General features: G+C 41.2%; 1 protein-coding gene across 3 annotated transcripts in view; it reads left to right on the top strand.

Annotated features, from left to right (window-relative positions):
- Positions 1-15,901, top strand: part of LOC120716881 (testis-expressed protein 2-like) — a 36,066-nt gene extending 20,165 nt beyond the window's left edge. For 2 of the 3 annotated variants that reach the window (XM_040004565.1, XM_040004566.1), the window contains 10 exons: positions 488-688; positions 864-1,191; positions 1,297-1,535; positions 1,879-2,043; positions 2,811-2,910; positions 8,826-8,952; positions 10,296-10,409; positions 10,713-10,922; positions 11,221-11,341; positions 14,963-15,901. In XM_040004565.1, the coding sequence (XP_039860499.1) occupies positions 488-688; positions 864-1,191; positions 1,297-1,535; positions 1,879-2,043; positions 2,811-2,910; positions 8,826-8,952; positions 10,296-10,409; positions 10,713-10,922; positions 11,221-11,341; positions 14,963-15,112 (1,755 nt within the window). In that variant the 3' untranslated portion in view covers positions 15,113-15,901. The remainder of the gene's footprint in view (positions 1-487; positions 689-863; positions 1,192-1,296; positions 1,536-1,878; positions 2,044-2,810; positions 2,911-8,825; positions 8,953-10,295; positions 10,410-10,712; positions 10,923-11,220; positions 11,342-14,962) is intronic. The other variant, XM_040004567.1, reaches the window with a different exon arrangement.
- The last annotated feature ends 228 nt before the right edge of the window (positions 15,902-16,129 follow it).

Genomic DNA, 16,129 nt, shown 5'->3' with positions numbered 1-16,129 from the left:
CTACATTTATCAACACATTTTCTTTCCTTCAGGAAAGATTTGTACATAGTTACAACAGCTGTGCGATTTTAAAATCTTTTTTTTTTTTCTTCTCAACAACAAAGCAAAAAAGCAGCAAATAAACGTAGAGAAGGATCCTAGGAGAACTATATCCAGATCAATTTAAAAGCCTGCCACAGAAAGTGAATACAACAATCCTTTTGTACTTTCAGTTGGTGGTTAGGACACATGGTTCATGGAGATACTTGGGTAACCTTTTTAATCACTGTAGAAATATGTTACATAAGTGTAGAGTTTACTCCATTTTCCAGGTACAGTGATTGATTTTGTCTCTGTGTTTGTGGCTCTTCCAAAAAGGTTTTTCTTGTTTGAATTCTGGAAAGAATATACAGTGTGTGAGGATAGCAATAGCTTTTCTAGTAAAACTCTTTTGCAACACATTCCTTAAACATAATCAACTCCACGTAAAATCAGTATATCTTTGCAGGGTTGGATGAATGAGATACAGAACTACGACCCAGAGACGTATCATGCCACACTGACGCAGTCCGTCTTTGTCCGATTGGAGGGATCCATCATTCGACTGTCTAAACCCAACCACAACATCGCCCGCCGTGCCTCACACAATGAACCAAAACCTGATGTTAACTACATCAGTCAGAAGATTTATGATCTTACATACAGCAAAGTAAGTAGTTACATGCATACATTAGAACAGAATTTATACATTCTTCCAGCTTAACTTTTTTAATGTATCATAAGTCTTTTATAAATTTTGAAATTGTTATCAAAAGAAATTTAAAGAAGTTAAACTTTTCCGTTTGGCTATTATCTTTTTTTTGTTAACCAAACTCTTCCCTCAGGTGTATCTCGTGCCTCAGGGTCTCGCCAGGAAGCGAGTCTGGAACAAAAAATACCCTATCTGCATTGAACTTAGCAGGCAGGATGACTTCATGTCAAAGGCAGAAGGTGAAAGAATGGAGGCCAGTGAGGGCACACGGGAGCGAGGAGAGGGAACGGGGGCATTCCAAGAGCAGAGATCATCATCATCATCATCATCTTCCATTCTGACACTCTACCTATTTGGAAGGACTGGCAGGGATAAGGAGGAGTGGTTCCAGCGGTTTCTGTCAGCCTCTAAGCTAAAGGTGGGCTTGAAGAAAAGTTCCAGTGTTGTAGGACTTAAGAAGGGTGAGTAAGAGCTAAAAGAGCCGGAAGTCATTTATTCTTACAATATAGTTATGCTCTTATAGCAGGAATTCATCAACTCTTTGTTACTTTTGCTGTGGCCCACAGCTTTGAGCTGTCACAGTCGCAACAGCAGCCGCAGCAGTCTGGATGAAGCCCTGACATCTCAGACCAAGTCAAAAGACTCATCAGTCTCTTCCACAACAGTGGGCAGTGCCAAAACCAAGCCTCTGCTGGACTACAGTGTCTACATGGGTTCCTTAATGCCTAAAGAGTCTGCAGTCAGCCCTACAGCTGCCAGCCCTGTTCTTCAGAGTCCACAGAGCAGCCCTGGAGCTGATAAGAAGGTAGCACATACTCATTTCACATTCATACTCGTAACACATTTCTCTCTAATTTCCTTTTTGAGGTGTTGTCTCATTTGCGGTGTAACCTCGTTGGACTAAACAGTGACTATACGCAATAAAAAGATCATTCTGTGACATATAATAATACATTTTACATTTGCATATATCCTTGCAACATTGTACCCATAGGAATTCCCCTTTGAGATCAATAAAGTTATTTGTATTCCTAATAAGAGGGGCACAATATGTTGTGTTGTTAGGGGGTTGGGTGATATTTTGGAATCCCTTTTGGGATAAAAGGTTTATGTGGTGTTTACAGTAACTCATCTGCTCTGTCTTTAAGCTTCAGAGCACCACATCGGCTCAGGTGCAGCCCGACGGAGAAGAGGACGATTCGGTTGCCTGGGTGAATGCCACTGTAGGCCGGCTCTTCTGGGACTTCCTGACTGAGCCCTATTGGATTGAACAGGTCTCCAAGAAGATTCAGATGAAGCTCAGCAAAATACGGGTGTGTGGAACAAAGCACATAACCTTTTCCCTTTAGGATCGAGACAGGCATACAAGAGAAAAAGGAGTCATGATCAGCTTCCTGTTGATAACAGGTGTCTGGCCACACACAGAGAAGAGACAAACAAACTCCAAATGTCAGTGTGTGTGTGTGTGTGTGTGTGTGTGAGATGCAGTGCAGAAGCTCCATACCGGGTTTACAAGGAGAGGGAGAGAGAAAGAGGCACTGCATCATTTATTCTATCCCTTAACCAGCATTTTGCACATGTAGACTTTATTGGGCAGGCCTCCTCCTATATTTTGCGAGTCATGTTTTTGTTTTGTATTTTTTTTCAAACCCTCCCCGCCTCCAAACATCCATCCACTCATATTTTGAAAGTTCAATTGTTGTTTACCGGCTAGCGTCTTCCGTGAACTAGACGCCCACTCTAACCACAACTTGCAGCTGCACCATGCAGCAAACTGGCTTGTGTGAATATGTCGAAATCAAAACAGAAGTTGGAGACCCCCTCCCAGCCGTCTCGATCCTGACCCCCCTCTACAGCGCCACATGCAGTTTAGTGCAGTAGAAGAAGCTGCTCGGCCCCTCAGTTTCACTCTAATCCTGTCCCCCCCAGGCAAAACCTATTTCACTTCATGAAAAATATTTTGATACTGATTTAGATGAAAATGATACTCTAACGTCTATATCTGCTGTTGTCAAGGTTTTTGCTTACTAAGTATACTTGGAGAGTATCTTCAGCCAAATTGTATGCTTGTGTCTTTCAGTTGCCTTACTTCATGAATGAGCTCACCCTGACAGAACTGGACATGGGCTCGACCACTCCCAGAATCCTCAGGGCATCTAAACCCTGCATTAACTATCGAGGCAAGAGAGAAATCAATTTGGAACCATAATACACACACACACACACACACACACACACACACACACACACACACACACACACACACACACACACACACAGTGAACAACTAAAAGATGCACTGGCAAACATGAGCTCTCTGCACTTTATTTTTTTTCTCTCTCAGAAGACTCTAGTTATTGTGCAATATTTGCCACGGAGAACATTCGAGTATCTCGTGTTTTTAAAAACACAGCACCTCCACACAGGCCATTCATAGTCAGATAGCTATGCCCATGGTAGAGATAACAAAGATAAGGGGTAAAATTCTAATCTTTGTTATCTATAAAGTTACAAGTGGTTTGGTGTTGCTTGTATAAAGCTGTCACAGATCTGGGTTCCAGCTTTCAGGGGATTTTTTTTTTTGTTTGTTTGTTAACACTTAATGGCTAATGGTGAGCTTTGTTATCAAGATACAGTGCTAATTAGCGCTAAGAAAAATACAGATTAAATATTGCAATTTTACTAACCATGATAGGATGACAGTTGACTGTTGGTGAGCAAAATCATATTTTGTAGCATGCTGTGAACATGTCTGTGATCTGTTGGGCATTTTACCATGTGAGTCTCACTGTCAGGGTCTTCCTCTAGTGGCCATTTAAGGAACTGCAGGGTTTGGCACTCAAACACTGGTTTCATTTCTTAGTTCTGGAGATGTCTCCATGGTACAAACTGAAAAATAATTTAACTTTACTTTTGCAAAATTGCTCCCTTTTGGAAATCTCACTTATGGAAACACAACTTAAATTAAGACATATTCAGCAACATTATTTATGATTTATTGTTGGCGTATTTGACCATTTATAAATATAGACAGTTCAGTACCACTTAGAGTAGCTGTTATCTATAGCTGATATTGTCTGAACATCAGCTCTACTATAAATGTCACTGTAATCTCTTGTCAAACATGAATGTGACTAACCTCAAACGGACTGTAGCCTAGTTTTACTTACTGTAGTTTTCTAGGTCACATAGACAAGTTTTTCATAAGCAAACATGACACTATATGTCAAAGCTTTCTTTCTACAAAAACTCCTACTCAGATTTTTTTGCTATGACTTTGCTTTTTATATTTGGTGGCAGACGCCTCTGCAGTCCAGACTTCCAGACTTTAAACTGTCAAAACTTTAGATAATGTCATTTTTAAAGCTTGTTGGACAAAAAAACTCAGAAATGACATTTTGCCTCATGACTGGCCGTGGGTCTCATTCCCAGACTTTTTGCTGTGACTAATAAGTTCACAATTCTGAGACTGCGCTCTCCATCCAAACAACAACAACACCGGCGATCGCTGTGCTAACTTTACTGAAAGCAACCCTGTCCACACTGAGATGCACACGGTGCTATAGACAACAAAAAAGAACTAGTTAAACTGGAACGACTCAGCTTTTTCATCTTTAAATTTTTGTTGCATCAGTTCACAAGAGTTGCCTCAAGTGAGTTGGAATATCTAAGCACGACTGCTGTTTAGTCCTTCTAGTTGTGAGGCGAGCCAATCAGAAGAATGTTGGCCCAGATCGAGGGCAAAAACGAGGGGCTGCAACAAGACCCAGAACAAATAAATAAGGATTATTTTTGACTGCTGCGCTAGAGTCCAACAATAAAAATTTGGAGCAGGAAATGATATAATATGTAGTATAGTACAGGTCTTTTTAAAAGTATTTTATAGCAGCAGTAGAAACAGCAACATATGCAAGTTAGGGCCACATCATTACCTGGTATAACTTCTGTGGTTGTGGTTGGATGTGGTTGCTGCTAATTATAATTAAAAAAAAAAAAAAAAAAAAAAAAAAAAACATAACCCAGAGGAGATAACACAAGTCTTTGCTAAGACCTATAAAAAGAAAAACTGCTCCATTCAAGAACATGCAAAATAGAAATTTTTGTACTGGGCAGTCACAGCCGTTTATTCACTCAGTCTGTCAGGCAGGGGCAGGAGTCGGTTCAGTAAAGCTCATAACCCTGAGGTCCTGTATTGTTGTCTTGAGTTCGGCTAACTGTATGGATGTATGAGTGGAACTGGTGTACAGTAACATTTGATTCATGCAAAAAACAAAAACGACAAAAAACCCTTTAGCAGGCATGCTACAGACTGTTGTACAGAATACAACTTATTTAAAGCTTAAGGCTTTGTTTAGACGTCTAAAGAAATTTAATTCTGTTCTCATATACAGCACAGTCCATACAGGCAGGTTGTACTTCACGGCACTTTAGCAGGTTTTATGGTTTTATGTGCTCCAGATAAATCGAGGCTTAGCTATGTGAGGTCTTAGCTCTGCATAACTATGCATGTTCTAGAGCACAAGCAGCTTTTACATGAATACTTCTGTGACTATTCAGTAATGCAGGCGCACTGAGCTTTCCTTTCGCTTGTACAACGTAACCTTTGTCATTCTACATTCTGTAACTGATCTCTCTTTTCATCTGTTTCGCATGCACAATCTTCTATTTCTCTTCCTGGTTTTCTCTTCCCCTTTCTTTCCCTTTCATTTCATCTTCCTCTTTGTGCCTCTACTCACTCTTTTCTCATCCCAACGCTATGAGTCACTGCTTCATTTTCATCACTGCAGCAGCACTCACATAACTCTATAATAAGGGCAGGAATTGATTGTGTCTCCAGCTGAGATGGCAACAGTAGTTCTTGGTTCAGTTCCAGACAAAACACCCATCAGAAGTCTCTCTAAACATAATCAGTTCGCATGGAGCTCGTTTTCACTGATGATGTTGATATTTTGTCAGTTTTTATCGCACTTACTCCCCAAACAGCTAAGGTTGCCAGAGGTTTCTTTTCTTTATCACAGACAGTAAGTGAATAGACAGATATCACTTACATTCAATTAAAATTTGTGATTTTTTTTTTTTTTTTAATTTATTTATTTTTTTAAAGCCACATTTCTTGGAGGTCGGGGGCAAGTGTTTTATCTTATTTGTATGCCAGGTATTTCAGTTTTTAGGAAACTTGCAATCAAAATGGTCAGTTTAGGTTTCCTTTGGAAATTTCCACTGGTGTTGTAGGGGCTGAATCCTTCAGGCAGCTCAGGTTCTGCCTTTATCTCGTCTCATGCCGCTCCTTCCTGTAACAATCCTGCTGAGTGCAATGGATCGATGAATCTTTTCTTTTCTTTTCTGCTGTGCATGTGTGCATGTCTTGGCAAGCAATTGTATCTACGTGCCTGCACATTTGTATTCATGCATGTTTGTTGTTACATGCTTTTTTTTTTTTTGCTTTTTTTTTTTTTGCTTTTTTTTTAAATGTCAGTTTCTGATGGACACAAGAAAACAAGTAGCCTCCCAGTATATGTGAAGGTATTTCTTTGCAGTTTGTTTGGTGGGGCTTCACCCTAATTAGGGAAGCACTGCTCTGATCCAGCTGCTTACCGAGGTCATCTTCTTTGTCCAGACTTACAAAAACTCTGTGCCCCTAACCCAACCTGCCTCAGCTCACACCTCTCCAAATTGGTGGGTCCATCAATGCCCTCTAGGCTCAGCTGATCGAAGCTGTTCTTTCAGCCCCACAGTCTTTCTGACTTCCTGTCTATTTTTAACCAGCTGTTTTGCCAGACATTACTAACTCTCTGTACTTTCTGTACTTTCATTTGTTCCAGGTCCTTTTTTTTTTCACCCCCTCGACTTTTGGTTTTGTCTTTAACGGCTTTAACTCTGTTTCTGTCTGGCACAGCAAACTTATGGCATTATCTAGTCATTTAACACAAACCAACGGTATCAAGGCAGCAAAACGGTGAAAACAAAGCATGCAGTTTCAGTCCTGTGTGTACTTTCCCCACATATCAGCTCTTGTTAATATCTGAACAAGTTTCCATCATAACCTTTCCATTTTGATAGTACTAATACTTAAACAGCAACAACAAGTATCCAAAGCCGAAATATCTGTATTACAGGTGATTTGTTAAGCAACAACCTATATTAACATCCCAGCATTTTTGGCCTTTTTGACCAATCATAGCACTTCAGAGGCTCTAACAGTCAAAACCAGGATCATAATGTGAACCCTGAAGCTAATGGGGATCCATTGCAGCCAAATTAGCAACAGTGTGACACGTAAGTACTTAGAAGATTTAGTCAGAAACCTCCCACTGGCATTTTGAATAACTTAGGGAAGCTTTGTTAAGACAAATTAACAGTGAATTGCAATAATCCAAATGTGATGGATATAAAGGCATGATCATCAAGCTCCAGTTCAGCATGACACAATGGAACTTCACTTGGCACACCAAGGATACAAAGTTTCCATTACCTTACCTACCACAAAAGTGTCGGGAGCACAAACAAGGACTTCTGTTTTCCCATCATTAAAGTGGAGACAACTGTCAGCCATCCCAACGTCTGAGCACCTGTGCAAGTTCTGCAACTTAGTCCTTAAAGGAGAGATATAACTGATTGTTATCTGCATTGCAGTGATAAGAAAAAGTGCTTGAAATGTGCTAAAGTCAGATCCAGCATCAACCAAAAAGAGCATTCTCCTACATCACAATGTTACAGGACCTTTAGGGGTCAGTATCTTGCCAAAGGCATAAACTTGAGCAGCCAGGAACCAAACCACCAACATTCCAGTTATTAGAACACTTGTAAAGGTGTGGGGCCATCATCTGCTCCAGGACAGCTTAAGTGCACCTTGACATTGATTCTCCAAGTCTCTGTATCTCTGTTGCAGGGATTAAAGACTATTCTTTCAAAAGATATTTCCTTTTTTGGTGTTTTTAATGATGATGTTGGACAGTGTGGTCTAACACATTAGTCAAGAATCTCCCTCACGTATAGAACTGATGACTATGAAGGTCATATATCATGCAAATTACATTGCACATTTTTTTTCAATCCCAAAAATGTTTCGTCAAGGATTTAAAAAAATAAAAATAAAAATAAAAAAAAAGATCACTTTTGTTTGATGGGGAACAAGTTGACCCACAATAGCTGTCTCGCCCACCAGAGCCCACTGTAGGGAAAAAGGTTTCAGATTAGACCCTTAATTCATCCTGTTCAGATCTAAAAGCCTGTTCTCGATGGGCTGTTGTCACGAAGCTGTTAAATAACTACCCAGGTTGTGGACTTTTTGGCTCCCTACTGCTGTTCATCAGTTCCTCATCTCTCAAACTTTGCTGCCCTCTAGTGGTGCCAAGAGAAACAACACTAACAAGTTTATAGTAAGTCTTTGCACACAAAGACCATGTGACTCTGTTTTATTAAGGAGAGAATTGGGGGTGGAAAAGAATGGGAAACATAGGGGAAGAAGAAGTCTGGGCATACACAGCCTGCCCCAGTCAAGCCAAGCTTTCTATGGAGATTTTTGACAAGTTTCTACTATCAGATTACAGCAGATTTGGTAGTACAGGAGGTAACAAGAAAAGAGGAGGGAAAGGAGAGCCCTGTTTTTTTGCAGCCAGATCTCCCTGCTGTTATCAAACAGAGGCTTAGGGAAAGGCTGTGTGATCTCCAACTGTTCCGCCTACGTTTAAAGGATGTCTTCCAGTTTTTCCCTTCCTTCTCGGGGTGCTTCAGTGTGTCTTTCTCATCTAAGCAGAGAGATCAAGAAAATAAAATCAGTTGGGTTCCCTGCTTTAGTGATGCTTGGAGGGGAATGAGAGGTGTCACAGAAAGAGCAGCACAGCTTTATGAGAATAGTGAGGTAAGTCTGAGACGAGAGGTGGTGAGGATGACTGTGAAATGGAAGATTCTCAATGTTTTAGCTTCAAAATTAGTAATTATGTTTCTTTCCGCTGTCACTAATAGACTCAGATTGGGAAGCCATTTTTACAATATAACAGTGATCTGCAAGTCTTACATTTTGCAGTTTCATATCTTACTTTTTTTTTTTCCTCATATCGACCTTCCTAGTAATCTTTTTTTTTTTTTCCCTCAGGTCTGTGGTTTGACCTGGAGATGACCTACAGTGGCTCCTTCCTGATGACCCTGGAAACCAAGATGAACCTCATTCGCCTGGGCAAGGAGGGAGAAAGCCTGCGCCCTGGCGAATTTGGCAAAGATGGGTAAGACAGTCGATCTCCACAACAATACTGTGTGCACCTGTTGGAACAGCCTTTGTTGGATTTAATGCAGAGTTTTGTGGGGGGGGGTTTCTCCTGGGACTTAAACAACGCGTGTGGTCTTTAGTATCTACACTGTCCGGTACCTCACCTGTTTCTCTCAGTGTTTTGTCTTTTCTGTCTCCTATACCTCTCCCCCCCCCCCCCCTTTTTTCCCTGCTGTTAACTTTGGATTCTGCCTATATGGGGTTGTTAATCGGATGCATTTCTTCCCTCGGTGAGTGCTTTAATCAGCATCAGCTTTCATTTTCCAGTTACAGTTTCTTTAGTTTGGGAGTCGTCATTTCCTAATACCAGCTATAATCTCATTAGCTTTTACTCTCCTCTCCATTTTCATCCCTCAGATTACGTCTTTGCACTACAGAGCAGTAACATGTTAGTATGTTAATGTAAATACAGATCAGGAGGCACAGATTCCACTTTTTTCAAGTCCTGGTATGTTGTGACACTCTGTACTACTGTCAAGAGTTATTAGAAAGCTCTGAAAGAGTAAAAAGTATCTGACAGCATTGATTTTCTGACATTAAATAAGGATAAGGTCATGTATTGACAGTCATCTGTGCCATCCATCCATTTCTCATCCAGTCACTCCTGTCAAAGGATCACTTTTCTTGTGTTGAGCAAACGTCAGCTAACCATACAGATAACCCACCGTCTAAAGACAAGAGGAAAAAATAATCTTTCTATCTTCTGGCTTCAGTCGGGGATTTCAGCAGCTGTCAGGAGACATTGGCCATTCTGCTAAGCATGCCAAAGAGGCATTTGGAAACTAAACATCACGTCTGAAAGTGATTAGACCACTGGGCCTGAACCAAAGTCGGCTGTCAAAAATTCCTCTGTCTCACAGTACAATCAAAAGAAGAACTGAGAACATGTCACATGACAGATACAGATACAGGTGTCCTGTCAATTCTTCCATTGCCTTTTGGTGTAAATGGTGCAAATTAAAACCACTGGTCTACAATATGAATGTTTGGGGATTCCCAAAAATAATAGAAAGGGGGCTTTTTTTTTTTTTTTTTTTTCAAGGTCTCATGAGGAAACAAGGTGTACACCACCTGAAAAATTGTGAAAATAATTCTCGTGAAGCTTTGTTTTTCTTTTCTTTTTTAGTAACTTACTAAGTTGTTTATTAAAACAGCGTTATAAGCATGTGTGCATGTGAGTAATCATAGATGGCATATTAAAAACGATAAAAAGCACAAAGCAAAACCGTTTGCATTTGTTAATAAATGCATAGAAGCCAGCACATTACAATCCTCATTTATTTGTTCATGTGTTTCTAGATACAGGCCACGAACTTACTGCTTGGCTGACAGTGATGAAGAGTCATCCAGCGCAGGTTCATCAGATGAGGAAGACTCCTCAGATGTTTCCAATGATTTGACTGGAGCGGAGGGGTGAGTGTAAAGGGGCGTGCTTTTTGTAATCAAAGGACTGTAAATGTAAACAGGAAATGAGTGTTATGATTACTTCAGGTTACAAAAGTACTGGTTAAATTTAATTGGAACTGAGACTGTCTAAAAAAATGTATGTGTAATTCATTTCTGATAACTAATTCTAAAATAATCTCGCCTGTCACATCTGTATTTATTTCACTAATAAAACTAAATAATAGAAGAAATCAAAATGAAAAAATAGAATTACTGGATTACAGGAAAGTTTGCATTGTTTAACCCAAATCTTCCTTTTAATAAATACAGCTTTGTTGGAGGACATAAATCGAGCAAGATCATGCGCTTTGTGGACAAGATCACAAAGTCCAAATACTTCCAGAAAGCCACAGAGACGGAGTTCATCAAAAAGAAAATGGAAGAAGTGTCCAACACACCGCTGCTGCTCACGGTGGAGGTGCAGGAGCTCCAAGGAACACTGGCAGTCAACATTCCCCCTCCTCCTACTGACAGGATATGGTATGTGAAGAAAGTCTTGTCCTGCTGTGACCTGTGGAATGCACAGAGTGAAGGTGCAGGTTTACCAGAATGACAACAACACATTTGTTATAAACAGTTTTTTAGACTCCAGATATCTTTACCCTAAACTTAAATCCAACTACCTTTGTTTATTAAGTAAACTGTGAGGATACCCAGAACTGGTGGAATTACTCAATAAATGTGTATTTCTTTATACAGTCTCTTACTGCCCTCTAGTGGTGGCCATATGTCAGTCGTTAGCCGTGATGGTGAGGGTGTTGATTGTTTTCTGGTGCAGGTATGGCTTCAGGACACCACCTCACCTGGAACTGAAGGCACGACCTAAACTGGGAGAAAGAGAAGTCACTCTGGCTCATGTCACAGACTGGATAGAGAAAAAACTGAAGCAGGAATTCGAGGTATCGTAAACACAACATTTCTCCTTAATTTTTGTAAGTCACTGACACAGTATTCGGAGCACAGCAACATTTATTTATGGTTCCGTACAGAAGGTAGAGCTAAAAAGACACACTTTGCTGATGTGCTTATGGTCTTCGTCTATGTATGGATGTATGGATGCATATTAGTATGTAGGGTAAAGTGTAGAGCAAGGCAGTGATGCCAGCAGTTGTAGTCCTCAACCATGCACACAATTATGACAACAGCAGATGGTGTTTAGAGGATTTGATGCACTTGAGACACATTTTTGGGTGCATGCACTTTTGTAATGGAGTGGAGGTTAAAAACAAGTGTTAACATCATCAGCTGTAGATTGTTACACAGTCAACATTTCAGCTCCTTAATTACCTTTTTGGCAGTTTTTACTCATCTGGCATGTTAGTTAGGGAGCTGCTGCTACTTCACATCAAAGGGATTCAGTTGAGTGGGTTCAAGCATCTGACTAGGATGCTTCCTGAACACCTACCAATGGAGATGTTTCACTCAGACCCAAGACACACGGTTGAGATGCACAAGATACTTTGCAAGTGGCAAACAAAACGATGTAATTTTGATGACAGAACTGGAAAATATAAGCCAAAGTAAAGCACACCTGTTGCTCTTGTCCCTTTTAAAAATGTATTATTTGTTGTCAAATTAATTCAGTTTAATGAGTGATCCATTAAATGGAATTTGATCAATATCTCTGTTTTTCAAATAACTGATTCGTCATGATATGTATATATTAGGGGTGCAACGATACTCGTATCGATATTGAACCGTTCGATACAGTGCTTTCGGTTCGGTACGCATATGTATCGAACAATACAAAATTTGTAATTTATTTTATCAACTTTCCTTCTGACGATGCTGTCTGTGTTGAGCGCTCAGTGAATCTGCGTTCGACTACTCCGGCTAGGCTGCACTGTCGAGCGCAGATCCACTGAGCGTTCAACACAGACAGCATCGTCAGAAGGAAGAGCGCAGGGCAAGCTAGCGAGACAGAAGTTAAGCTCTCCTTGCAACATGGCAAATTGAACCCCCCCCCCCCCCTCATTCAGATCTGGCGTTTGGAATTATTTTGGTTTTCATGTGACATATGACCCTGAAGGTAAGCGCGTCATGGACTAAAGTAAAACAGTATGTTGGATGTGCCACGCAATGCTCAATTACATGGGTGGGAACTAGTGTGTGTTAACGTGTTGGCCGTCTAGCCCCACCAGGGGTAGCTCGTTAACGGAGATTTGCCGTGTTGTGGGTTAACCGTGGTCAGAGGGCCCGGTGGCGCCAGTGTCCGGCAGCCTCGCCTCTGTCAATGCGTCCCAGAGTGGCTGTGGCTACAATGTAGCTTGCCATCACCAGTGTGTGAATGTGTGTGTGAAGTGTGCGTGAATGGGTGGATGACTGGATATGTAAAGCGCTTTGGGGTCCTTAGGGACTAGTAAAGCGCTATATAAATACAGGCCATTTACCATTTAACGTCATTTCAACGAGATTAACGCTGATAGCACTAGTGGGAACACAACGAATATGACTGCACATTTACGCCGACATCATCCTAGTGCAAAGACAAGTGGAAGCAGACAAAAACAACAAGCATGCATGCTACAAACTTTACCCGAGTCATTTAGACAGCCGTTAGCACATGATTCTCCTTATGGGGACCTGATATGTTTAATGTTGTGGCTAGCTCAGACAAGGAGGAGACAGAGATATCGTTTGGTCTTGCTTCCCGTGAGCTAGCCAGGGAGCACAGCCGTTTATTGACATCTGCAGAAGAACACTGCCACTAGCTAACTGCTCAGCGCGGCAACCGCACAGCAGCAACAACAACAACACACAGGGCGCCCTCTGACCCCGGAAGGACACACCGTCGCAGCGAGAGGGCGTCACCCGTCACTATGGCAACATAAACAAAACATAACTGTACAAACAGAACCCCGAACAGCCCTGACCCGCTACATAGCCCCCCACCTAAGGGGTCAGTCGTCCCCGACGACCCCATTGCCCCACACAAAGTCCTGCAAATGTCCAGGTGCCTTCTTTTGGCGCACCGGCCGGTCACGACCGGCGGGGGAAAAGTCACTCGGGTCAGAACATGGGGTGCCACCATCATCCCACTTCTGACACCAATGTGGCGAGCTCAGACAACGAGGAGACGGAGGTGTCGTTTGGTCTTGCTTCCCGTGAGCTAGCCAGGGAGCACAGCCGTTTATTGACATCTGCAGAAGAACACTGCCGCTAGCTAACTGCTCAGCGCGGCAACCACACAGCAACAACAACAACACCAGGGCGCCCTCTGACCCCGGAAGGACACCGTCGCAGCGAGAGGGCGTCACCCGTCACTATGGCAACATAAACAAAACATAACTGTACAAACAGAACCCCGAACAGCCCTGACCCGCTACAATATGCTGCAGAGAATATAGCCCAGAAGAAGCGTATCGTATAGCTTTATTTTGGAAAGAGCCATTTCTCTGTAATAAACTCTCTTTTCCAAAGATGAGTGATTCCTCAATCAGATACAGGTGTTACCGCGCCAGATCCGCGGCCCCGAACCGTAGTAAGGAAACCTCTGGCAGTTACTTGAAGGTTCCGTAACTGACTCGTAGCCGGCAACAGCTTACTAGACAGGTCAACTCCGCTAGCAAAAAGATCGAAGGAGGCGTAGGAAACTGCTTCACTGAACTTTATTTCTTCTCTAAGGCACGAACACCGCGTACAGTGGGCTGAAACAGTTTACTCACAGCGAGCATCGCCGACACAACTCTGGCTGTCGAGGGAGTTATTATATTCCTTTTATTTTTTCTTTTCGTCTCTTCTGTAGCTAACCGTTACTTTTTCCCCTTCTCCGCTCTCTCTCTTCACACACACACAGGCAGTCCCGCTACACACATCCCGAATACATTTCCCATCAGGCTTCATCCTTAAAGGGCCATGCCTGTATTTATTTTTTTTAATTACTTTTGTTTCAGCAACATTAAATTTAAAAACTGTACTTTTGAGTTAAAATATATATTTTCAATTTTAATAAATGACAAATTAAAAAGGCATGAACATTTTTTTTGTATCGAAAAAATATCGAACCGTGAATTTTGTGTATCGTTGCACCCCTAGTGTGTGTGTGTGTGTATGTTGTTGTGTGTATATTATATTATATATATATATATATATATATATATATATATATATATCTTTTTTAGATCACAGTGGGTCTGCAAAAACATCACATCTCAAGTTGTTTTAAATAAACAATCTGATTATTTATGATTCAAACAACTAGAAATACTAAAAATTATTTTGTCTGTGTCGGTCTTCTCAGTCAAGGTCGTGGTAGTCTAAGCAGCTTGGAAGAAAGCGACTAGACACCTTTCAGTTTGTTAAAGTGCGTAGTGTTCAAGAAAGTCCAGTGGCTTTTTTTCCGAGCGCCGTAGACTAGAAATTATTCAAATTTTCCACCCATTTTCAGTCTAGTCAATTAATGCACTAGGAACATGAGTGCATTTTATTAATAAACTGGGCAAATTAACCACTTCACTTTAGGTTTCACGCTGAATCAAGCATATTAAATACTGCCTTTCCATTATCTCTCCATCTTTTAGAAAATCCTTGTAATGCCAAACATGGATGACGTGTGGCTGCCGATCATGCATTCTGCCATGGACCCACGCACAGCTGGTGGCCCTTTAGTTGGCCCCCCAGTGGACCCAGAGCCTTCCCAGCCAGAGAGGGAGAGCACCAGCCAGCCATGATGATTGTTTACAGTATTTCCTAACTATTACAGGGTCTTAGAATGGAAACCGGAGCCAAAGTCGATAGGTCTGACGCTACTGTAACACGAACACATTCCCATAGAAAAGACTATGAATTCTACAAGAACAAGGTAGAGTCGACCAAATAAACACTAATGACAAACAAACTGTTGCTTGCTGCTCCCTTAAGTGGTATTTATCAGAGGATAGATTGATTTGTCTTTTAGAGTTTAAGGATGGACATATGAAGGGAGTCACGTTTGGCTCAAAACCGGGAGGGGGTTAAGCTAATAAGAGGAGAACATATAAGTATATAATGTGTTATGAACATGTCAATGTGAAAGCATTCACCACATACCTTACAGCCTGCACGTGATGAGACAGTGAGACGGCGCATGGTAGGCCTTTTTAGTTTAGAGACTGAGCAAGTGGTGCTCACAGCGTGACGTATGTAGATTTTTCTAGAGAAACAGGCGAAATAAATCAGATACTTGATGTTTATTTACCGAAAAAGATTAAACCTTTAAGTGGCTTTGTGTCAACGACTTTTAATCAGGTGTTAACTTACAGTATTGATTTGTGCTGTGACCAGATCTTGAACACCCCGTTCACTTGCCAAACCCTGTTCTTTTTTTCTTTTTCCTTGTTTTTTTTTATTAATGCCACTGATGCCATTATCCGTGTTAACATGGAAGAAATGCTCAAGAGCAAATATGCGTCATGTAGGAACTGTCGTTCACAGCGTAAATTTAATGCTTATGACAAGTACGCAACAAATAAGTGCAATGTTAGAAATGCTACATAGAATTTAAAATGATAGAGACTATAAGTGTATGTCTGAGAAGTAAGAGCCCTGTAACACGTCTGCTGAATGTACGTACGGGTGTGTTGGGCTTCAGTTGTTTTTGAATGGAAACGTCTTTTCTCCCGGCAAAAATTTGACTGGGATATGCAAATTTTGCACAAATACTAATGAAGGTTTTCTTATGATAAACACTAGCTCACCTTGCATATCAT

The sequence above is a fragment of the Simochromis diagramma genome, unplaced genomic scaffold, assembly GCF_900408965.1.
Source record: "Simochromis diagramma unplaced genomic scaffold, fSimDia1.1 OVJJ01000487.1, whole genome shotgun sequence".
In the NCBI taxonomy this organism is placed as follows: Eukaryota; Metazoa; Chordata; class Actinopteri; order Cichliformes; family Cichlidae; genus Simochromis; species Simochromis diagramma.
This window is presented reverse-complemented; position numbering and strand designations above follow the sequence as displayed.